The following is a 24,790-nucleotide window of genomic DNA, read 5'->3' as shown; positions in this document are numbered from 1 at the left end:
ATTCCGTGATATTCTCGAGATACTAGAGGGTAATACTCAAGGGTAGAGTAGAATAGAGGTTGGACAGGTGAAAAGATCTGTAGAAGACAAGTACTTTAACTTGTCCGAGAAAGGGGATCAAAGAAGAACAATATTGCCGGAACCACGGTTGCAAAGGACCAAGCATAGATACAAGATGAACTTATCACAAGGGGATTATTATTATTACCAGAAGCTTCCACGATAAGTTCCACATCGGGTCCATGGGCATGAACACAAAGGCTCAAGGTCGACTCCCACTTCATCAATGTATAACCTTCCATTCACTTCTCGTATTCGACGAAGTTGTAGAGTCAAACTTCACGAGTAAATAACTCAAGCTCGGAGGTAGAGCATGGTTGAGGAAGCAGAGGATACAATTTACCAAAGGCATTATGTATCCGAGGAAAGGCTCACAAGGTGATTGAATATGAAGGACACGTCGGATAAAACTCAACAAAGGATCTGGTGGTTCACAAGGGATCTGATGTGAGCATCGGTACTCAACCAGAAGAAGAAAAAAGAATGCAAGGATATCAGATTATAGAAACAACTGACTAATTCAAAGCTCGAATGCAAAAGGAATTATGATTTCCAAAACGGGGGATCAGAAGAAGAGGCACTGATCAAAGAAAATTAAGTAGAATAGACATAGATCGATAATCAATCAAGGTTTGATTTGTCGAACGCCAGCTCATGTCCGGGGTGACATCTGAGCCGAAAGGAAGAATTCTAATTAGACTGATGATCGCGAGCATCCACAAACAAATCGAATCAAATGCTCGAAATTACGATGACAAAGGATGCTAATGAGTATTGCTAGACATATGGAAGTAACCATAATGCAAGCAATAAGTAATTGCAGAGCAATAGTTGGAGAGGATTATCGGAAGATCGGATAGTAGTTCAAAGTATCTTGTGAATCACTTGATCAACTAGGAACGAACAAATCCTCGAAAAATGTGAGGAATTATTCATAGGGGTATTCATGTGGCAAGGAACTGCAGGGCAGTAAGCATAAAGGATTCACGGAACATCAGAGAGTATTTCAGGACATCTTGTAATAACAAGAGCAACTGGGGATGAAGGTATGAACGACAATGTAGGTAGTTACCCATAAAGATTTATCGGTGGTAGGGATCATAACGGCGAAGGGTACAAGGGTCTCGGAAAAATATCAGAGAGTATCGTTAGAATCTTCTGGTGCACCAAGCAATCATCTGGAGTGAGTGGCTCTCCGGGAGAAAGTATTTACGAGAACCTAGAGTTAGAGTTAGCAAAATCATTTAACCCGAATAGAAGGGAGATTAGATTTCCCAGAGTATAGACGAGGAATAAAAGATCCTAACACCACCCATTTGGCGACGTGGGCCCGTAAGCCACATAGCCATGTCAGTAAAACAGTTTTTTTTAAGATTAGACTCAACTTTGGCCAAGGAGTTGGAAAGGGGGTTCCTACAGGCAGTCGGCTCTGATACCAACTTGTAACGCCCCCGATTCGACCGTACACTAATCATGCACGCAAAATGTGTACGACCAAGATCAAGAACTCACGGGAAGATATCACAACACAACTCTAGACACAAATAAAGTAATACAAGTTTAATATTACAAGCCAGGGGCCTCGAGGGCTCGAATACAAGCTCGATACACCAGAGTTAGCGGAAGCAACAATATCTGAGTACAGACATAAGTTAAACAAGACTGCCTTAAGAAGGCAAACACAAAAGCAACAACGATCGAACATGCAAGGCCTCCTGCCTGGGGCCTCCTAACTACTCCCGGTCGTCAGCGGTCTCCACGTAGTAGCATCCGTCGGCGGTGGCATCTGGCTCTTGGGCTCCACCAACTGGTTGCACCAACCGAAAAGAAGAAAGAAGGGGGAAAAGGGGTAGCAAAGCAACCGCGAGTACTCATCCAAAGTACTCGCAAGCATCAGATCTATACTAAAGTATGCATTGGTATCAAATGGAAAGGTTGTATCTGTGGATCGAACTGCAGAATGCCAGAATAGAGGGGAATGCCTAGCCTATCGAAGACTAGCATCTTCAAGCAGCTCCAAGCATCTTGCAGCATGTAGAAGAGTAAAGAATAGCAGTTTATAATTAACAAGCATGTTGTAGCATTAATGCCCAGAGATCCTTCCTTGACTCCCTGCGAGAAAGCAATCCCGGAGCCACATATCTCAAGTATCCATTTCTAGTTGTAAAAGATCAGGATATAAGTCTGAACGTCCGTTACCGTGGACACGACTATTAATAGATAATCTTCCCTGCAGGGGTGCACCACGTTTTCCAACACGCTTGATTACTCTGGCCGAACACACTTTTCTGGGTCAATGCCCGGCTCGGAAGATCAACACGTCGTAGCCCTACCTAGGCTCAGCAGAGAGGTCCCCGCCGGTCTACATCCTAAGCACTCCGGGGTCTGGGCCCATCGCCCGTTGCACTCCGGGTCGTTGCGAGCAGGGCAGATCCAGGCTCCACCACTACAGGATGGTGCCGGCCCAGCCGTGCCGCAATGCTGAACTGGACGTCTGGCAAAGCTTCGGCTGATACTACGTCGTCGAGGCCCATAACTATTCTCGCGTGGTGGTTAGTGCGTAAAGGCCAAAGGCCAACTCAGAACAAATACCCAAACCATAGTGTATTATTAGCTTGCGAAGACGAGCAGAGACTCACGATAATGTGACCCCGTCGCCCCGTCTCATGGACTTACGGCAAGGGCCCAGAATGCCCGGCCGTGCCACGTAATCATCTTGCGGGTGCTCTCCGGGCCCGCCCAACTTTCCCAAAGGTCTCAAGTAAAGTCAAGGTAACTGTGTGTCCAAACATCAGGGGGAAAACCCGAGGAATCACCCTCGGTGGATTCCACTCGATGTAATCATCAAGGTGAACGTAAGAGGAAGCACCCTCGAGGTTCACACTTGAGGGGTTGCATGCCAAAGTCGTACGAAAGTGGTTAAGGAGGAATCACCCTCGATGACCACGACCGAGTAGCTACACTACAGAGATCTCATCAGGAGTGATGTATGAGGTACCACCCTCGGCACTCGATGATAACTCTGCAGAATCGAGCAACAAAAGTGGCGTGATGTGATGTGAGGTGTCGGGCTCTGGTCGTCGATCACGTTGCTCAAGTTGTCGATGATGAAGCAGGGGCAACAAGGACAAGGTGGGGGTCACTGATGGATCACTAACCAATCTATACTAAGCAGTTTAGGATAAGCAGGTAAGGTACAATGAGCAAGTTACAAAAGCAGGCTATGCATCAGAATAGGAGCAAACAATAACAATAGCAAAATCTAATGCAAGCATGAGAGAATGGAATGGGTGATATCGGGATGATCAAAGGGGGGGCTTGCCGAGAAGCTCCGTTGAAAGCGAAGAAGAGGTCGTCGTCGCCGTAGTTGATCACCACGGCATCAGCAGCGGTCTCGAGGTCTACCGGGGAGAAGTGGGGGAAGAAACAGTAAATATAAACAAACAAGTGCATGACATGACGATATGCGATGCTAGGGGTGTTCTAACGCAATGCTATATGATACCGAGGAAGGGGATAATATGCGGGAAAGTTTTTTCGAGGTTAGGCATTTTCGGACAGACGAAAGAAGGGGTCAACCCGTGCCTGCTCCGATCTGTGTGGCCGCGTCCGTCCCCTTCTCGCACCTACTACTCCGAACCGGACCGTGGGCGATCGATCGACTCGTCATATACGGCACGCCCGTCCAGCCCTGAGAACCAGAAGCGAGAAGCGAACCAAACGTGCCGGAAAAGAAGCTCACCCTCGAACCCGAGCAGACTCGAGCCAACCCCAGAGCGGCGGAGCAGACGAGGGGGAATCCCGATGGCGGCGGTGGCGATGGACATCGCGAAGCCCTCGGCGCTGCCGGCGAGCGTCGACGACCCGTCGGCGGCGTCGGCCAAGGGCAGGGCCGGCGGCGGGGAGGGCCTGCGCCAGTACTACCTGCAGCACATCCACGACCTGCAGCTCCAGATCCGGACCAAGACGCACAACCTCAACCGCCTCGAGGCCCAGCGCAACGACCTCAACTCGCGAGGTACGCACCGCCCCGATCCCCAATCTCCGTCCGCTGTTTCTAGTCCGCGCAACCCTAGCTCCCTCCATGCGTGTGTGTGTTATGCCAGAAAGACGATCCGCTGCTGCTTCATATTGTTTGATTGCGATTTGCTTGATCCAATTGTGCCTGGACCTCTAGTTCCGAGCTTCAACTATGCTTGATCCGATAGCGTGTAGATAGTGTCTCCGATTTTAGGTTTGTTTTGGTGATGTGCACGCGTCCCACTTATGCGTAATGTTCGTGATTGGTGAAAATTCAGTTTTTTTAGTGTGCATAGTCCTAACTCTGCTCATATGTATTTTGTTAATTGAAATTCAACAGTTTTTGGGGTATTGAATTTTGTTCAATCAGAATATGGAATGCTTCCGAGACATTGAATTTTTTTTGATTATAATGTGTAATCTCTCTTATACTGACGACTTAAATGCTCACCACAATTTTGGTATTGCAGTTAGAATGCTCCGGGAAGAGTTGCAGCTCCTTCAAGAACCGGGCTCATATGTTGGCGAGGTTGTGAAGGTTATGGGCAAGTCAAAGGTTCTAGTCAAGGTACATCTTGTTTCACTGTTACTTCTTTCATGCTATGCTTGTGTACATCATGTTTTGCTTTAAGTGGGAGCTCTGAGTTCCAGTCATCCTTCTTTACTGTCATTAAATGGTTAAGTGCAATCTCTCAGGTTCATCCAGAAGGCAAATATGTTGTAGATCTTGATAAAAGTATTGATATTACAAAGATAACCCCTTCAACAAGAGTTGCTCTTCGGAACGACAGCTACATGCTTCACCTTATCCTGCCCAGCAAGGTCGATCCACTGGTTAATCTTATGAAGGTGGAGAAGGTTCCTGACTCTACCTATGATATGATTGGTGGTCTTGATCAGCAAATTAAAGAGATCAAGGAGGTTCGTAAATATATTCAATGCGCAGTACATTTGTTGTATCATTAGCACTCTGGCTTAACAACTTGATTTTCAGGTGATTGAGCTTCCCATTAAGCATCCTGAGCTGTTTGAGAGTCTCGGAATTGCCCAACCAAAGGTTTGAGTTTGTGTACCAATTTGCATTTTATTTGGCATTGATTCAGCCAGTTATTCAGTGCTAAATAATTATCCTTGCTTTTTCAGGGTGTGCTCCTTTACGGGCCTCCAGGTACAGGGAAAACATTACTTGCTCGTGCAGTTGCTCATCACACCGACTGCACCTTCATCAGGGTCTCAGGTTCTGAGTTGGTTCAAAAGTATATTGGAGAGGGTTCCAGGATGGTTCGTGAACTCTTTGTGATGGCTAGGTAAACATTATCCGTCTGTGTTGCATTCTAATTATTACTATTTACCTGTCAGATTTCTTTTTCGGGAAATCATTTGTCAGATTTTGAAATTGTTCCCTGTAAAAGGTCTTTGCATTATATAATATACTCGTACCAGAGGCTAACACATTTGGTCTGAATTTTACAGGGAGCATGCACCATCCATTATATTTATGGATGAAATAGACTCTATTGGATCTGCTAGAATGGAGTCGGGCTCCGGCAACGGTGATAGCGAGGTTCAGCGTACTATGCTTGAGCTTCTGAACCAACTTGATGGTTTTGAAGCATCGAACAAAATTAAGGTTCTTATGGCAACTAATAGGATAGACATATTGGATCAAGCTCTTCTGAGGCCTGGTCGTATCGATAGGAAGATCGAATTTCCAAATCCTAATGCAGATGTAAGTGATGCAGTACTCACCATATACTTATAAGTTAATATTGCTTGCTCATATCGGTGCTGACTCTGAATTATCTATTCTTTCAGTCCCGTGGTGATATTTTGAAGATTCACTCGAGGAAAATGAACTTGATGCGTGGCATTGATCTGAAAAAAATTGCCGAGAAGATGAACGGAGCATCAGGAGCAGAGCTAAAGGTATGTATTGTGTCCATCATAGGCGAGTTTCAATTTTTAATATATTTGTCTTGATAAACTGAAAAAATATTCTGAACTTCACAATGCTAATAAGTTCGCATGTAGGCAAGCACATCCTACAAAATAACTATAATCTGCTGCAGATAATGTCCCATTTAACTTATGTAGATATCCAGGCCCAGCTACCATTGTTACCCATGCTACTACTCCATGTAAAGTTTTACCCATGCTAGAATACTACATGTAAAATTTTACCAACTCAGAACCTGGTCCTGGTAGCAAGTATTAAGTTTTTCTCATTGAGGTCTTGATTTCACAAATGTATTGGCCAGTATTCTGTTTCAAGTAGTGTGCATCAAACCACACATCATGAGTCTAACTCACTTTGATCTATCATCAGGCGGTCTGCACAGAAGCTGGAATGTTTGCCCTCCGCGAGAGAAGGGTGCACGTCACCCAGGAGGATTTCGAGATGGCCGTGGCCAAGGTGATGAAGAAGGATACCGAGAAGAACATGTCGCTGCGGAAGCTATGGAAGTGAGGCCCTCGTTTTAGCATCTCAGCTTTCGCCGGCATGTATCGGTGGTTTAAGCTTATAGCGGCACATTTGCCAGATGAGCTGCGGGTTTCTTTGAACCGTGTCGACAACTGTAACCTGCAGCTGCCTTATCAGGGTTAAATTTCTTTATTGGGTTATATTATGAGACGGGAGTTGGGAACCGTTCGCTTGCTTGTAATGTAATGTTGCTTTACCGACTACGTAGATTGGTAGCCTCGCTGTGCTGAGAAGGGTGACCGCAATGGTGTGCTGTTTTACTTGAATGTGGCAAATGTTATTTCTAGGGAAACTCTTCTTCAGTCCTTCGCTATTTGTTCTCTTTTGTCCATCCGAAGGGAAATAAGAAAAGGGAACTCAAATGAGTGAAATGCAATAATAATGAGTTATGGAACTGACAGCTCCTCACCACGGCTGGACCATAAGGGGAGCAGCTCTTGATGCCTTTATCGTAGTGTCAATTGTCAAAAAATATGCTAGAAGCACGGTGAATTACATGCTCTTAGTGATACAAGTGCACGGTGAATTACATGCTCTTAGAATTACACCACCGGGCCAGCTAAAACGGGGCCAAGTGAGGCTTCAATTTGTGATTTTGTAATATCCGATTTCACATCATCTCCTGGCGGTGTATTTGCAAATTTGATAGGATCCGATTGCAGCGTATCATTTACTGAGCTCCCTAAACTATTATATCTGCAACCTCTACTGGATTTGTGGTGCAAACTGGCATAGTCGTCAGCGATCCAAACTGTCATCTTGGATTAGGACTTCCGTGGGAGCAATTTGATTTTGAACGTGTGAAATGGAGCAATTCGAATTTGCTCGACATGTGAAATGATGAAATAAGTCAGGAAAAGTGAAAGTACATGCAAAGAAGATGCCGGTGGAATTGTCGCAGCATGGCCAGTGCCGCGGCAAAGAGATCGCTCCTGGATATTCAGAAGCAAGTGTGGCCAGATGTGATTTTCCTGTCAGAATCACACCTGAATAAAGTCAAGGCAGAAAAGCTCACAAAACGTTTGGGCTTGGATTCGTTCGAATGCTCAGAAAGTGATGGATTGGCCGGAGGTTTGCTGTTAATGTGGAAGAATTCGTTCAAAATTCTTCTGCAGTTCACGCAACCCGGTTTTATAGATGTGCGGATAGAAAACAATGATGGAATCTTTTGGAGATTTACGTGCTTTTATGGAGAACCAAAATGGGAGAGGAGGCACCTATCATGGAGAACTCTTAGAGATCTACACCATCAATCTTCTATCCCTTGGCTTGTTGTTGGTGATTTTAACGAGATCTTGTACTCTCATGAAAAGGAGGGTGGTAACCTGAGACCGGTTAAAATGATGGAGGACTTTAGGGAGGTACTCGCTGATTGTGGTTTAGAGGATCTTGGTTATTCTGGAGATTTATTCACTTGGCGCAGAGGTCGTATCAAGGAGCGTCTTGATCGTGCTGTAGGGAACGGATTGTGGCAATGTCTATTTCCTGCAGCTACTGTAACAAATGGAGAACATAGTAAATCAGACCATCGTCCGCTTATAATTGATCTTGAGCCAAATGATATTCCTATCCCTCGGTCAGGTGGTTGCAAGAAATTCGAAGCTCGGTGGTTACAAGAAAATTCAGTTCAGGAGACCGTCGCCAACGCATGGGAGAATGCAGCAGGGGAGCCAAATTTCGCTACACGCACAGCTCTTGTGCATGCCGCGCTTCATAAGTGGGACAAAGAAATTCTGAAGGCCCCAAAGAAGAGGTTGGATGACCTGAAGGCACGGCTTGAGGCGACCCGTAGGGAGCAACCAACAGATGAGAACTCAGCTCGGTTACGAGAAATATTGATGGAAATTGAAAATATACTAGAACAGGAGGAAGTATATTGGTTGCAACGCTGCCGTGCAAAGTGGCTTAAGAATGGAGACCGTAATACTAATTTCTTTCAGAATTTTGCTTCGGCCAGGAAGAAACGGAACTTTATTAAAAGGTTAAAGGGGGATGATGGTAACTGGCGTGAAGGTAATGATGAATTGGGGAGGCTCATTTCCTCTTATTTTACTAATTTGTTCAGTGTGGATGTGTCTGATCCAGATATGGAGGTTATCAATAAAGTGAATCCGAGGGTTACAAGGTATATGAATGAGTCATTAACAGCTCCATACACCGCAGAAGAAGTCAAAAAAGCTCTGTTTAGTATAGGAGATCTCAAAGCCCCTGGTCCGATGGACTTCACGCGGTCTTTTATAAAAAGTTTTGGCCGTTACTAGGGAATGAGTTGGTCTTGGCTGTTCTGGAAGCTATTAACTCTGGTACAATACCGGAGGGATGGAATAATACCACAATTGTGCTCATTCCAAAAACAGATAATCCAGAGAACATCACACAGTATCGCCCCATCAGCTTATGTAATGTTGTTTACAAGGTAATTTCCAAAATGATGGCAGCCAGGCTGAAAGTGTTCCTCCCAGAGCTGATTAGTGACACTCAAAGTGCATTTGTTCCAGGACGTGTCATTACAGATAATGTTATAGTGGCTTATGAGTGTCTCCACACAATGAAGAAAAAGAAAGGAAAAATTGGCTTGTGTGCGGTAAAGTTAGATATGCACAAGGCATATGATCGTGTTGAATGGAGTTTCCTGAGAGCCATTCTTCTTAGAATGGGCTTCTCACTGGCATGGATTGAGATGATAATGCAGTGTGTAAGCACAGTAAGATATCATGTCAGGTTTAATAATTTTGAGACGGAGGAGATCATACCAACAAGAGGACTTCGGCAGGGGGATCCCCTCTCCCCATACCTATTTCTTCTTTGTACTGAGGGATTGACAGCACTTATTAATGAGGCTGAAAGGAAGAATGAGTTGATAGGAGTGCAGGTATGTCGAGATTCCCTGTCGGTCTCAAATCTGTTATTTGCTGATGATTCATTAATCCTTATGAAGGCAGACTCGCAGAATGCAATAGCCCTTCGCGATATTCTAAATAGGTACTGTGCAGCTTCCGGCCAATTAGTAAGTGAAGCTAAATCCTCTATTTACTTTAGTCCAAATACTGAAGTTTCAACTAAGGACGAAATTTGTCAAATATTGAATATTCTCACTGAGTCGCTATCAGATAAGTATCTTGGTTTACCCTTGATGGTGGGCCTCGACAGGTCGGATTGTTTTATGCATCTTATTGATCGAGTTTGTCAAATGGTGAATGGATGGAAAGAGAAGACATTGTCCCTTGGGGGCAAGGAAGTGCTTCTGAAAGCGGTTGCTCAGGCAATCCCAACATATGCAATGTCCGTCTTTAGGCTCCCAAATAAAATTTGCAAGGGAATTACCGACGCGATGGCGCAGTATTGGTGGGGTGATGATGAGAACCAGAGAAGAATGCACTGGCTAGCATGATGGAAAATGTGTGTTCCTAAGGATATAGGAGGATGGGATTTAGAGACTTGTGTTGCTTTAATAAAGCACTCCTAGCTAAACAAGTTTGGCGATTGATTGAAAATACTGAATCCTTATGTGCAAGAATTCTCAGGGCCAAATATTATCCGGACGGTAATATCTTATCAGTTCAGTTGAAGAAGGGATCTTCTTATTGGCAAAGCATATACTCAGGTATTGAAACTATTAATCAAGGATGTATTTGGAGAATTGGGAATGGTTTAACAGTAAATATTTGGGATGATCCATGGATCCCTACTAGTAGCTCCAGGAAGATAGTTACCATGCGAGGTTCCTCTCTCCTCACAATGGTACATGAGCTTATTGATCCGGCTACTGGATATTGGGACGAGACATTAATTAGAGATATTTTTTGGGGAGTGGATGCAGATAGAATCCTTGAAATCCCATTGTCAAACGTAGATATGGAAGATTTCGTTGCTTGGCAATATACAAAGTCACATAATTTTACTGTACAATCAGCCTACTACATTGAGTGGAACCGTAGGTATGGCAGAAAGTTTGAAGGAAGTAACATACAAGGTGGTTCGGCTGCTAACCCAATTTGGAGAATAATATGGAAATTGAAAATCCCAGGGAAAGTCAAGGTTCATGTGTGGCGAACGCTACATGGTGCTATTCCATGTAAATCTATTCTTGCTAACAAGCATATGAAAATTCATACTGCATGTCCTGTGTGTCAGGTGTATACTGAAGACATTCGGCATGCTTTATTTGAATGTGCCCGAGCGCAGATGGTTTGGGAAAATCTGGGTTTATTAGAAAAAGTTGAAAGAACTCTGAATGTTGATAGGGCCGGTTCAGCTGTACTGGAGGAGCTGATTTGTACTTCGATTGATGACCCACTATATCTTGCTCAAACCCCTGTATCATGTTTGATTGCGCTGTCCAGTTGGTTCCTATGGTGGGAAAGGAGACAGTGTGCAAAAGGAGAAAAGATACCTGAACCTGAACGTTCTGCCTTATCAATACAAGCTCTTGCTCTTAACTTTTGTCGGGCGGGCACTGTTCAACTTCCGGCAAGAGAGATAATGTGGGCTAAACCACAGCAGGGTACAGTCAAGCTGAATATAGATGCATCGTTTGAGTATGAAGGGAGTACTGCTTCCATTGGCACGATCTTGAGAGATGATGCTGGCGATTTTATTGCAGCTGAGGTCTCCTATATGGGTAAAACAATTGATGCATATACAGCCGAAGCTATGGCTATGAAGAAGGGTCTGCAACTTGCAGATTCTCTGGGTATTCATAAACTGCTAGTTCACACAGATTGTGCAGAATTGGTCAAGGAGATTAATCAAGGAGCAGTTAATTCAGTAGCAGCCCCTATTCTTAATGATTGCTTTGAGATTTGTAATAATTTTGGCCATGTTAGTTTTGAGCATTGTGCGCGTGATTCGAATCGCGTGGCTCATGAGCTGGCTAGAAGGGCTAGGGTTGATCCTCCGGGTGTGTGGACGGACAATCCTCCCTCTTTTATCCGTAGCCTTATTTTGGATGATTTGTCGTTATTTGAGATGAAATAAAACTAGCCATGATGACATTTCCTCAAAAAAAAAAAGATGCCGGTGGTGCTACCAGCAAAATTACAGGATGATCTCTCTTACTATTTAAATGAAGAATATTAACGGAGAACATGCTATTCTGTACACATATATTGTGCTGGTGTCAAGACTGCAAGTATACCTGACCATGGGATACCTAGCCCGACCAACCCGACCAGGTCTTGCCCGTGGGTCGGGTTTGGGCCTAGGTTTTGAGCCTGAATGTCAGGCCGGGCCGGGCCTGCCATATTTGAGATTTACTGAAGAGGCCTGGCCCAAGGCCTGACGGGCTTTTTCGTTGATGGGCCAAGCTTGGGCCTAGATTCTAGGCCCGGTGCCCGGGCGTAGGTTTTTTTGTTTCGGGCTTTGTTAGGTCCGGCCCGGCCCGCCGGATGGCCAGATATAAATGCAAGTGCATGTCTGATTTATGAGTGCCACCTGAATATTGTTTTTATAATAGGCATGGGTGCATGCTCTCAACAAAAACAAGGCGTTTAGTGTTTAATTCGAGTGTGCAGTTATCACTGATCAGCAGACTAAATCATGGCCATAGGTCAGGTGCTAGTTGTGGATCCCTTATTTTGTAACAAGATGAGTTTCATAAATTTGATTGTTTTTATCATCCACTTGAATCGTAATGTTATGCTGCAAGGGTTATTTCTGAGAAGTCACAGTTATTAAGGTAGACAAGCCTGTATGCGATTTTTCACAAAGCTTAACTCATTTTTTATTTTGGAAGTGCTTTTAAAAAACAATTGCGATTCATGATTTGTTGATGTCTGAAAGTTTTACATGCTAGTATTAGCATGGCCCGCTCACTTTGCTGGTGTGAATTTGAATGCTATGGTTGTCCCTTTGCATTTTCATCTTGTGAAATTTGAATGCTATGGTCGCCCCACGCGTCCCGGCTTGGCTCGCCCTGCAGCCCCCCACCTCGCCGCGCCATCCTGCCTACATCGCCTCGCCGCCCCGCTCACCTCGCCCTGCCGCCACTCCCCTCCGCCCGCCTCTTTGCACCAGCCGCCCACCCGCCTCTTTGAATTATTATGTGTGTCCGAAATAATATTATTTGAATTATTATGTTGATAGAAATAGGAACTTCTTAGATGCTCTAGGTCTTCATAAGCAAGCAACTTAGATGCACACTTCACTAGTCCATAGGAGAGTTTTCATATATTCATATGTCTGTTAACGGTCAAAGTTAACGGGAACCCTGATCTAGACCCTCCACGGGAATTTAGAGGTAAGAGCAATGAAAAAAATAGCGCGCTACAGAAAGTAGCGTGGCCTAGCGTGCTATAGCACGCTATAGTGTGCTATTAGCGAGACATTGTACATGGATTTATTTAGCGAGACAATCTCTATATGCTATAGCGTGCTATTAGCGGCGCTATAGCGCGCTATTTTTTTCAGTGGGTAAGAGATGAAACTGACATGTGGGCCCCACATGTTAATCGTCAAAGTTAATAGAGTTGACTTTTTCAGGCTTGACGAGTGGGCCCAGACTGTCATAAACGGGTTTAAACGAGCCAAATCAGACACTTTTCTGGCTTGTTATTTTTTTTGCCAAAAATAGTCCAAAAGTGATAGTTTTGGGATTTTTTTATTAAAGTGGTAGTTTTCTGTCAAGCTTGGTCATAATGTGGTAGTTTTTGTTGTTGTTAAATACTCTGTTTTCGGAAATCTTATGGGAACAAAGCTAACTATAGAGACAAGTCATAAACCCAAACTTTTCAAAAAAAGTTCATAAACCCAAATGACGTATCGAGAGATAAATCATTTTGAAGTTTTATCAGAAATAACATTTAAAACGTTGACGTCGTTGTTTCTTTTCATCCCTCCATTCATGTTGTGGTGCTATATTGCTAGCGCGCCGAAGCATATGTGTTTATTCCATCTTACTTGATTGAAAAAATAGATAGCTGTTTCAGAACAAATTCCATCTTACTTGATTGAAAATTAGATAGCTGTTTCAAAACAAAACCCATCTTACTTCATTGAAAAATTAGATAGTTGTTTCAAAACAAATATCTTGCTTTGCGAAAACACGAAAGTTTTCATACATATTGGATGCCACAGGGAATGGACTGAAATTTGAACCCAAATGATAAGTGTCATACGTGTAGCACGAAGCACTCCGTCATTAATGTTTTTTACAACTAAAGTTGCCATTCGAAAAGAGAAAACAAACCCCCCAAAACACTGAAACTTGCCATTCAAAAACAAAGTTGTTATGCTTGACAACTAAAGTTGTCATCCTCACTTCACTAAATTTGTCATAAAAATGTTTGGAGTTGTCATATATTCGTAGCACACGTGTGGTTCTTATCAAGTAATCAGGGTCCAACTTGAAAAACATGTATGAGGGCCGTGCCAATTCTGCGCCGCCGTGCGCATTTCAAATATTTTTTTGAGCTAATTGGCCCGTCATCTGGACACCAGAGTCAACACGTCAATACAACACCGTAATTTTCTATGCTGCCGTACGTGAGGTAGCCAGTAACCAAGTAAGAAATGGAGACCATTAGTCCATCAGTTTCTACTTGAAAAAAGCTTAATCAAATTGCTGCGGCAGCAGCAGCGACACGCCGAAACCTTGCGCTAAATCCTTAAGCCGACCGAACACTACAAATTGCCGCGAAAACGTTGGTGGCAGCACTGCATCCTCAGCTCATTCCTTCCTGGTCAAAGTTTAATCATCTTGCAGCAAGCACGTACAGTACAACTGATTACACACTCTGGTCTCTACGCTCAACTCAGCTCATCATGCTCAGCCTTTACCCGAGGCTCTCGGCGAGCTCCCGCTACAGCGACGCCGACGCCGACGACGACGTCTTCAGGTACCGGGCCTTCTACGGCATCGCCGTCGCCTGCGTGGCCATCCTCCTCTTCTGCGTGCTCGCCGCCACCGTCGGCCCCTGGAAGGCCGGCGCCTTCGCGGCAGCGGTCGCGTCGCTGCTGGTCGTCCTCGGCTGCTTCGCGCCCAGGACATCATGGGTTGGCCGGCGGACGGGGAGGCCGGTGAGTCCCGTGCTTGCTCTCACGGCTAGGTCAGGCGGGCGGCCCCGAGCACCCGGCCGGTGCGCGCGCGCGCACGTCGTGGACGCGCCGCCGGCGTTCGCGTACGTGTGCCCTCTGGAGGTAGACGACAGCGACGGCGAGCTGGCGGCCCCAAGCTGCGCGATGTGTCCGGTCTGCCTGGAGGATATCCACGGCGGCGAAATGGTGCGGCAGCTGCCGGCGTGCAGGCACCTGTTCCACGTGGAGTGCATAGACATGTGGCTGGACTCGCACAGGACGTGCCCAATGTGCCGGTGTGTGATCTCGCCGCCGCCACCGCCGATGACAGCGAAAGCCTCCGAGCCGGAAGAGGCGCCTCAGTCGTCCGATGAGGTGTTGCCACCGGTGTAGTTATATATTTGCTCTAAAACATGCACGTACAAGTTGAGCTGAGTGTATATATAATTTAGCTATATGTAAGTTGCCTGAAAATTGAATTGGGTCAGTCGGTTTTTCTGCCAGTTGATTGCTCCTCTAAGACTTGTGCTATTTTTTCTCTTTCTTTCAGAATCTGCTATCTTATTTTCATGTTGTATGGTGACCTGTTTTAGGCTGAGAATTTGTGACTAATTTCTATGTTGGATATTTTTTTAGGTGTATCTCTACATTGGATGAATCTGCTATCTCTACATTGGCTGAGGCCCATTGACTGGGCAACCAAGCTAGCCATATCTAGCCCATCTGAAAATCCAGCTATCCGGAAGCAACTAGCTGAGAAGTACTCGTTGTGGGGCTCCCGCAAGGGTCACCTTTGGTAGCCACCGTCACATATCACGTGCTAGGCACTCTCCCAGAATTTTCTTTATTTATTTTTTCTGTACGCGTTTTTTGGGTTAAGATGATTTTTTTCCTTTTTCTGGCTTTTTGATTGGTTTCCCTAGGTTTTTGGACAAAAAACATTTTTTTGTGTGAAAAAACTTGTTTCCTTTTTTTTTCTTTCGCTGAGGCACGGATTTAGTTCTCGTGGAGGCACAGATTTACTCCTGCGAGAGGCACAGCCGTGCCTCTCGGAAATGAGAAAAAATGTGTTCTGTTTTTTTCTTCCGCGGGAGCCATAGATGTGCCTCTCGGAAAGAAAAAAAGCTCATTTTATTTTGCTTCCGCAAGGCACATATTTGCTTTCGTGAGCTGTGCCTCTTGGAAAAGAAAAAATGAGTTTTTTTTGTAAGAGACACATATTTACTTCTTGTGAAGGCACAATTGTGCCTCTCGAAAAAGTAAAATGACATGTTTTCCAAAAAAATTATTTCGTGAGAGGCACAAATTTACTTCTCGTGGACGCACAGATTTGCTTCCACGCTCAAAAAAGAAAAAGAAATGTGTTTTCTTTTTCTTTTTCCTTGAGAGGCACATATTTGTTTCTTGTGGAGGCACTGATTTGCTTTTGCGAGAGGCACCTCTTCGGAAAAGGAAAAAAAAACTGTGCTTCTGGTTGGGAATTTTTTTGTCTGATTCTTTTCGTGAGAAAACAAGTTTGTTGAAACCTATCAACATGGGATTTAGTTTCAAATATCTCGACGCAAGGAATCCAAAGATGAAAACGATTCGGAATTTAGACGCACGGTTTAAGAGATAAAATATTTTGAATTACCAAATCTACGAAAAAAAGAAAAACTCCCCAGTTACGACATGTGGCGCACATGCAGGAGTGACCTTTCAATGAGAACTCCTTAATTAGTAGTGAATTCGCAACCATTCCTCTCTCCTTTGCCTTTATTGTTTTCAGTATTTTTTCCTATGAGTTTTTTTGGGATGTTGGGCGAGTGTAAATGTATTCATGCAAGTGCTATACAATAAGCAGTGATGGAGCTTGCAGCCCAAAGCTGGCCGGGCCAAATTAAAGAAAATAAAAGTATAGTTTTCATCCTCAATTCCTGTCCAATATCTCTATAACCCTTCAAAGTCGATTTTGGTCTGATTTAGACCCCAAAAATGTCAATACCGGTTTTAATCTCCCCTGAGTGGTTTAGTGTCACATCAAGAGTGGTTTTGCATTTTCATCGCAAAAAAGAGAGAGTGGTTTTGCATTTGATTTTGTGATTAGGCACTGATTTGTCACTGACGTGGCGTGCTTATGTGGCAGCTGGTCGCTGAAATAAGTGGGCGTTCGTCTTCGTCCTGTTTCGCCTTCCTAGTGCAGACAGGAAATCGGAAAGGCCGCAGCGCCGCCGTCCACGCCTACTGGAATTGCGTTGCCGCCGTCGTCGCCGGCAGCGGCCACCGTCTCTCTCACTTGACGTCGCCTTGGCATGGGATAGAGGAAGCGCTCGGTCTGTCGTATTCCGCGGTTAGGGTACGCTGCCGTCGATCGTCGCGAGCCCGTCTTCGTCGGAATCAAGCGATGGCTTCAGATATGCTTGCCGCACATGGGATCAGTAATGTTCGTGTTTGTCAGGAGCCCTCCCCTGGCTGGTACATGGGCTTGCCCCTGTACCGGTACATGGGCCGGTACATGGGCCTGGCCCATCGGGAGACCATCGAGCGCCGCAGACTACAAGTACGAGGGAGAAGGCAACGCTCTGCTCATCCAGTGGATCACGGCGAACCCGACGGCGGCTCTCTTCCCCTTCCCCTTTCCCAATTCGTGCATCCCCAAGTTGTAACCTAAATTGCTACCTGAATTCGTGAGAAGAGTTACTAGATCGAGCAATATATCTCTGGGTTGCTACATTTGGTATCAGAGGCCAGACACCACCCTTCCCCTCGCTCGATCTGGCGCGGACGTGAAGCTTGCGGCAAGGTCTACATCAACTTGAAGCCATGGATCCATCTATCAAGGATTATTTTGAGAAAATCCTCTCCCGCATGGAGGAAATCCGAGTCGAGCTTCGCAACAGCACGGACGTCATCAGGTCCAACAACGCCAAGCTTGACGGCATGAATGTCACTGCTCTGCAGCAGGAGCGCGCCCCCTCTTCGGCGCCGCTCGGTGAGGAAGGACTCGATTCGGCTTCTTCATCCACTACCCCAACCCCACTGGATACTCCCGTCGCGCCCCATAGCCGCCTCGCAGCCATGGCGCTGACCCCATCATCGACCACCGACGCGATCTTCTCTGGTGGTGACGATAAGTTCGTCGGCTCCGCCACCCCTGCGACGACCATCACCGCGCCTGCAGTCCTCCCCGACACCTATTCACCAGCTGCAATGGAGCACAAGGTCGTTGAGGTCCTCTGTGACGGGTCTCCTGACTGCATCGTCATCTCGCCCAGGACCTGTTCGACAGAATGTTCGAACCAAGTCGGAGCCAAGTCGCTTCCGCCTCCACTCACGACGGCATCACTACTCCCAAAAGCCACATGTGCGCTCGTCGCCGACCTCGTTCATCCTGCTACCAACGCTGTAGCTGCGATGCAGCCATTCCTGGACCATGAGCTGGACGTCTTACCGCGCACAAGGCATCAGGGGCTGCTGCTACGGCCGATGCCGTGGCCATCGTTTTGGATGGAGTCTGTAGAGGGAAACGAGAAGAATTTTTCTGGTGATCTAAAGCCCCCGAGGGAATCTTGGAGGTATTTGCAAATTGTACAGCGGAAACCATGTCAGTCTGAGCAGGAATGGAGTTTATCTATTTCAACTGAGCTACAAGGTCATGACATACCGGGCGCGGACCGTGAGCTCCAAACAAAGGCACGACCACTGTTCAGGTTCAGTCAAGACAATATTCACCTGAAGCTGTCAGGGCCATCTGCTGCTATTTGTGTATTCTGTACAGTTCTCTTTGGCAATCAATCAATGATGCTACATGACGGGTCAATACAAGGCATGCAACTGTCCAAGTCTGTTGACCTCCGGGATGCAACTCTTTCAAGCACGGATTATGTGATACTGAACTTGGTCCAGTCTGGAAAACCACTTGTTGCCAACAGTCAGTTTTGGGAGTTAATTGCATGTTGGTACCACACTTGCGCACCTACTCACGAATCAGTACCATTAGTCACTTTTTTTGCCATGCAGTGCCAATTCTAAGCCTAAGTGTTGCAAAACAGACTAAGCCACGTATAAACACGTATTGACGATGTATCTGACCAGCGGGGCCCGCATGTCAACAGCCAACTTGGCATATTTTTTTTGCAGAAAACCCCTTTGTTATAAATTTAATCGCTCAAAGCCGCGACCTTGCCGGAGCCTCGTCGCTGGCTCGCCGGAGCCCCGTCGCCTCGACCTCGCCGGCCTCCCCTCGACGGAGCCCCGTCGCTGGCTCGCCGGAGCTCTGGGCCCCTCTTCCTGCTCCCACCCTGCTCCGCCCCGCATGACAGAGAATGGGCGCTCCCTCCACCGCGCCCTCCCCCTCCCCGCCGGCGCCGCCCGAGGCCTCCCCGCCAAACGACGAGACGCCGCCCGAGGACTCCTCGCCGGAGCTGCCGCCGCCGCTGCGGTTGTGCGGCGGCGTGCAGTAGTACGCGTGGGGCCGGCGCGGCGCCGCCTCCCTCGTCGCGCGCCTCTCAGCCGCCGCACGGGTGTTGACTGCATCTCCGCCCGGCCATCGCGTGCGCACACGCCCGCTGCACCGTCCCCTTTGCTCTCAACTCTGGCCGCAGGTGGCAGGGGGCAGCCTGATTCCGGCGGCAAGTAGAGCAGAGGAGGCGTGCCACGGCCGGATCCGTTGTCGGGGCTTGTGTTGGAGGAAGGACTCGTCACGGTCAAGCCTGGGCCGCACTGGATCGGACGCCGGGAGGTGCGCTGGGAAGGGCCCTCCGCACGGCGGTGGCTCGCTGGCTCAGGACTCCCATCGTCTATTGGCCTGCTACCATGACGGGGAGGAAGGCCAGGACACTAGCAAGACGCAGAGAGGATGGACGGTCTCCGGCAAGGCATGGGAGGGAGCAGTGGGAGGCCCATGGAGGTACGGCGGCCTGAGGGGGAGAAGAAGGAAGTGGGTAATGGCCCGGTGGTTGGTGGCGACGGGGTCGCGCGGATCCGACGCCGGGTAGGTGCGGGAGGACTGCGACCGGGCCCGCCCCTACGCGGAGCTCTGGATGGGCACGCACCCGGCCGCGCCCTCCGCCGTGCTCCCCGGCGGCGAGCTGCTCGGCGCCTGGCTCGCGCGCCACCCCGCCGCGCTCGACCCCGCCGTCGCCGCGCGCTGGGCCGGCGACCTGCCGTTCCTCTACGGCACCCGCGCGTGATTAAATAAAAAGTAAGGGTTGTTTTTGTAAAAGAGCATGCCACGTCAGCCCTGACGCACGGGTCCCAGCGGTCAGATACACCGTCAATACGCGCTTATACGGCTGTCAGACTGTTTTGCAACACTTAGGCTTAGAGTTGGCACTGCATGGCAAAAAAAGTGACTAATGGTACTGATTCGTGAGTAGGTGCGCAAGTGTGGTACCAACGTGCAATTAACTCCAGTTTTGGCCTAGAGGATGGCTGTTTCCGGAGTACCATAAGATATGTCTTTATTGGCGAACTTGGGATCCAGGATGGATGTTCTGCTGCACTATCATACTCAGCTCATGTGATATCACTGGGTGCTTGCATGATATGATTCTTTCCATTTCGAGCAGTTCAGCAAATTGTACACAGGCGAGCTAGCACATGGATATAAGTATTCAGTTTTTAGTTTACACATATCAACTTCGGGGACTGGGATTGAGTGTCGTTCGTCTCTGTTGTCTACATTCGGTGAGTCATTGTTGTATCTTCATAGGGCACTGCTGCTATTATCTTGGCTACCACCTACTGGTGCCTCATTTTGGATGGACCTCGCTGATGGAAATAAGGTACGACCCCTGAGGTGGCTGTTGTGTGCTTGCTCTCATGAAGGTATGACTCTGAATCATGTAGGGCTGCCACCACAAGTTATTTATGTGAAGAAGAATTTATTTGATGATCTGAATTGTCTGAGAGCATCCTGGAGCTGGAGGTATCTAGTAATTGTGCACCTGAAAACATATTCCTCTAAGAAGGTTGTTTGCTGGATCCATACAGTGCCCCTATCACTGCTGGTTCTTCTCTTACCATTTGCTCAACCTCCTGTGAAACATGAGAAAGCTAGTACGCAGCAACTTATATCACCTGAGCGCTATAACCAGTTCTTCCATAATCTGAATTCTCGTATCGCTTTCTCAAGGTATTTTCCAAATCTGCATCTGAAGTCTAGATTTGGTCAAACAAATGTCCACCTGAAGCTTCCATGGCCATCTGGTTCTTGCGATTGCCGAGCAGTGCAAGTGCGTTCAGAACTGCCTAAGGGAATAATTCATTATTATGCGTATGTCAGTGCGCTGGGTTGTTTTGAGTCAAGAAGAATTTAAAGGCAGTCGTCGTGCTTCAATCAACTTCCACACTAACAATGCATGGGAACGGTGCTCCAATCTCCTTGGGAATTGCATAAGGATACTTCCAGTGCAGCTCTCATGCTCGTGGTTTTTGAAACGGGACAAAAATGATTCAGATTTCAGTGGCCATGACAAGCTCCTTCACAACAAGCAGCGATTGGGTGCTCTAAGTACAACACTTCCGAGTAGTGTCTGTCTGCAGTTCGTGCAATTTTGGCCATTATTGTATTTTGCTCCAGCTGGTATCACGATGCAATGGCAGTGGGACGAGCATCAATGGTGGGACAAAAATTCACAACATATTTTTATGTTGCCTCGTTCCCTTTCTGAACAAATATTAAGTAAGGTTAATCATGGTTGGTATGTCGACACTCTCAAACTATTTGCGATTCAGGCTATACAATTTGCAGCAGAGATTCATTATCAACTATCTAGCGCCAATGGTTGTCTGACGAGTGAACTTCCAATACGACATGTGTCATATGAGCTTCTACTATTCCTGACCTGTCCGCTGGACATTTCCAACACGCAGCTTGATGCCTACAACAACATGTGCTTCCTGTTTTGGCTTTGTTCAGTTTCTCAACTCACCTGTAACATTTGTATGATGAAATCTGACTTGGGCCTGTACCAGCGGGGCTGTTCTTGGGATCCTAGAGGACTGGCATTGCGGTTGTCAATGGAATTGGCTCACCGAGTGGTCTTCTCAGGAGCGGTGTGTGTCATCATCTTGGTGGTCCACTACCTCATCCACGCCAGCGATATTTCACTTCATCAACTGCCTGGATTCCAATCGACTCAAGGTACAACAAGTTTCACGAGATCATGGTGGTGTGAGTCTTTCAAGTCTTATACAACAACGTTGGCCGTGAGGGACCTAGTGCCTTCTACCTCCTACAATCAAGGGCATTTTCAAGAAGGGAGGGGTACCATCACCATTGCTGTCGTCTTCGCGCAAGGCTCTGTCGACCATGAGTACTACTTTCTCAGCTTCGACCATGACTGTGCTGAAACTGACTACTTCCTGGACACCTTCTTCAGCGGGGCTCCCATCGACCGCAACTGTTGTTCCTACTTTGTTGAAGTCCACTCTGGCTTCGATCATGACGACAACCAAGTCAAGCATCATCAAGTGCAAATGGGATCCAGGTGGGTCTAGATGGTGTCGGCTTGGGGTCAAGCCGAAGTCAAGAAGGGAGGGATGTCAGGAGCCCTCCCCTGGCTGGTACATGGGCTTGCCCCTGTACCGGTACATGGGCCTGGCCCATCGGGAGACCATCGAGCGCCGCAGACTACAAGTACGAGGGAGAAGGCAACGCTCTGCTCATCCAGTGGATCACGGCGAACCCGGCGGCGGCTCTCTTCCCCTTCCCCTTTCCCAATTCGTGTATCCCCAAGTTGTAACCTAAATTGCTACCTGAATTCGTGAGAAGAGTTACTAGATCGAGCAATATATCTCTGGGTTGCTAACAGTGTTAAGGGCGAGGCTTGATCGCATCATGTGTTCGTGATAGCTCTGTTGTTTTGATATTAAAAGGGGCTAATTTGCAGATGACCGGCCTGTTAATTTCAGAAATAAAGTAGATGAATTTGCACTGTGCTTGTAGTGATGATTGTCTTATAGAAACAGAACGTGACGTTTTTGACCGAATTTGATTGCTGAAGAGTGTTAACTCTGAATTTTGACTGCTGTTTTAGTAGTACAGTATAAATACTCTGAATTTTGACAGCATTTGTACAGAACTTTTACTGTAATTTTAGTACTGCAGTATAACTAGTCTGAATTTGGACTGAATTCAGAGTAGTTTTAGTAGTTTTGAGTACAGTTTTGACTGCAGTTTCAATAGTGCATTTGCATTTGACTGCAGTTTTAGTAGTTTTGACTGTATTTTCAGTAGTTTTAGTAGTTTTGACTGCAGCTTCATGTTCTGTACATGTCATTTATCTTCATGTACGTGTACACATGCTTGGTGGCATGGTTGTACATTTTTATTTTCTTGGTGCCATCTATTGTAACGTGATGTACTTTCGGGGTTTATCCCCACTAATCTGGGAATATAATGAGGGTTTTAGTTTGCCCAAATAAACTAGTGCATTTGGACAGAATATGGACTGAATTATGATTGCATTTGTTTACTCTGTAAGTATAACTGATAAGAAATTCATTCATTTTGCAGCTCGTATGGATCCGCGAGATCCACTTGATTACTTGTTGGCCAGATATCATTAAGCCGGCTCATTTGAGAGGAAAAATGGACAGGCTGACTACACAGGAGAACTAGAGGCAGAGGCGTTTATGCTCAGTTATGCAGAATTGTGTGCTTACGCTGAGGAATTTTTTTTCTGAAAAATCCAATCTTCTGAACATCCTACAGACATTTTCTTATAAATTCTCAGCATGAAGCACTACTCATGTGAATTACAACAGGCACTACTCACGATCTAAATCTTGTTAATTTTATCTGCAAGTCTTCTACTTAAGGACCTAATTCTACTACTGCTGCGTGCTTGAATTGCATCTCATTCACAAACAACCTCATGCCCATCTCCAGTCAACTACCTTCGCCATGCAAGCTTCAGCCTAGAGCGAGATTCTTCAATTACATCTTCTCTTTTTTCAGACGATTCAGCAACATCATGCCACGATTCACCAACAGTCCAGACCCTGAAATTGCATTGCAATCAGCTAACAATGGACTTCTCCAAGAAAATAGGCTCACACAAAGAACAGCAAGAACACACCTTTGATTTCCTGGTACCTTCGCCCTGGATTCAACAGGCTTCTGCCGACGGGCTTTCACTCCGCATCCGCACAACACTAACTTGTACTGCAACGGACCCTCATGATATGGCACCGGCGACAGTGTCGCTGCCGCCGTACCACTAGAATAGGACCTGCGTCCCGTGGAGGAGCTAGCCGAGAAGCTCGTGGATGACGCCATGGACTGCAGCCGATTCAAGAGTGAGGCCTGAATTCGAGCGTGAGGTCTTGGATCGAGCGAGCGAGCGTCAATGGGGAATTTAGGGTTCAAGCGCCCATTTGGGGAATTTATGAGCTGTAAACACTGGCCGGGAAAGGAGTGACCATTTGCCACATCAGCGCCAAGTGATCATCAAATAAACGAAAATCACATGCAAAACCATTTTTGATGTGACACTAAACAGCTCAGGGGCAGATTAAACCGGTATTGATATTTTTGGGGTCTAAATCAGACCAAAATCGACTTTGGGGGGTTATGGAGACATTGGACAGGATTTAAGAGTGAAAACTATACTTCTTAGAAAATAACATGTGGGTTGTTGTTTGAAGGGCCACGGCCTTGGGCCTTTCTGTAGTTCCGCCTGAAACAATAAGTGTGTAACTACATTAGAGTGTTAAAATTGTACTCTGTAAAGAAATGTAAGACTTTTTAGATCACTATTTCTATATTATAAAAAGTGCAATTTTAGTGCAACTTTTATATTTTATATTTATATTTTCTTTCTTCTTAAAGAGAAATACCGATGTCACTATTTCATTCTTACTTAGAAAATAACATTATTTTGATTTTATTTTATTTTCTTTGTTCTTCATGGGTAACACCAACTCCACTAATTCATTTTCTTCTAATGAAACTTCCTTCTCATAAAAGATCCACTATTCTATGATTGTTCTTGCATGTTATACAAAAGCACAATTTCTTTGTAAATTGTGTGCAAATCTTGTCATAATGTTTAGTTTTTATTTTGTTTCTTCTTAAAGGATAATACCATTGCCACTAATTCATTCTTTGTTAGATAATTTTATTATTTTGATTTGGTTTTAGTTTTTATTCATTTTCCTTCTTCGTAATGGGTAATACCAACCCCACTAACTAATTCATTCTTAGGGCACTCCTAATTGCAATTTTTT

At 46.1% G+C, this 24,790-nt stretch overlaps 1 protein-coding gene and 1 long non-coding RNA gene across 2 annotated transcripts; one reads left to right on the top strand and one right to left on the bottom strand.

Annotated features, from left to right (window-relative positions):
* The first annotated feature begins 3,662 nt into the window (after window positions 1–3,662).
* LOC109766436 (26S proteasome regulatory subunit 8 homolog A) lies at window positions 3,663–6,854 on the top strand. Its single transcript, XM_020325199.4, has 8 exons — window positions 3,663–4,078; window positions 4,551–4,648; window positions 4,777–5,001; window positions 5,075–5,137; window positions 5,224–5,387; window positions 5,554–5,809; window positions 5,896–6,006; window positions 6,407–6,854. Exons 1-8 carry the CDS (start codon window positions 3,865–3,867, stop codon window positions 6,545–6,547), a joined length of 1,272 nt encoding a protein of 423 aa, XP_020180788.1. The 5' UTR covers window positions 3,663–3,864; the 3' UTR covers window positions 6,548–6,854.
* A 16,154-nt stretch (window positions 6,855–23,008) lies between these two features.
* On the bottom strand, window positions 23,009–24,055 carry LOC120967833 (uncharacterized). Its single transcript, XR_005761608.2, has 2 exons — window positions 23,641–24,055; window positions 23,009–23,563 (listed from the first exon to the last, which is right to left on the bottom strand). It is a non-coding gene; the product is annotated as an uncharacterized lncRNA (long non-coding RNA).
* Window positions 24,056–24,790: the final 735 nt, after the last annotated feature.

The sequence above is a fragment of the Aegilops tauschii genome, chromosome 7, assembly GCF_002575655.3.
Source record: "Aegilops tauschii subsp. strangulata cultivar AL8/78 chromosome 7, Aet v6.0, whole genome shotgun sequence".
NCBI lineage: Eukaryota > Viridiplantae > Streptophyta > Magnoliopsida > Poales > Poaceae > Aegilops > Aegilops tauschii.
This window is presented reverse-complemented; position numbering and strand designations above follow the sequence as displayed.

Bases quoted from the DNA above. Each gene is read 5' to 3' on its own strand.
- LOC109766436 (XM_020325199.4), top strand. From the start codon at position 3,865: ATGGCGGCGGTGGCGATGGACATCGCGAAGCCCTCGGCGCTGCCGGCG. The intron at 4,079-4,550 runs GTACGCACCGCC...TTGGTATTGCAG, and splicing joins CAACGACCTCAACTCGCGAG to TTAGAATGCTCCGGGAAGAG. The intron at 5,810-5,895 runs GTAAGTGATGCA...CTATTCTTTCAG, and splicing joins TTCCAAATCCTAATGCAGAT to TCCCGTGGTGATATTTTGAA.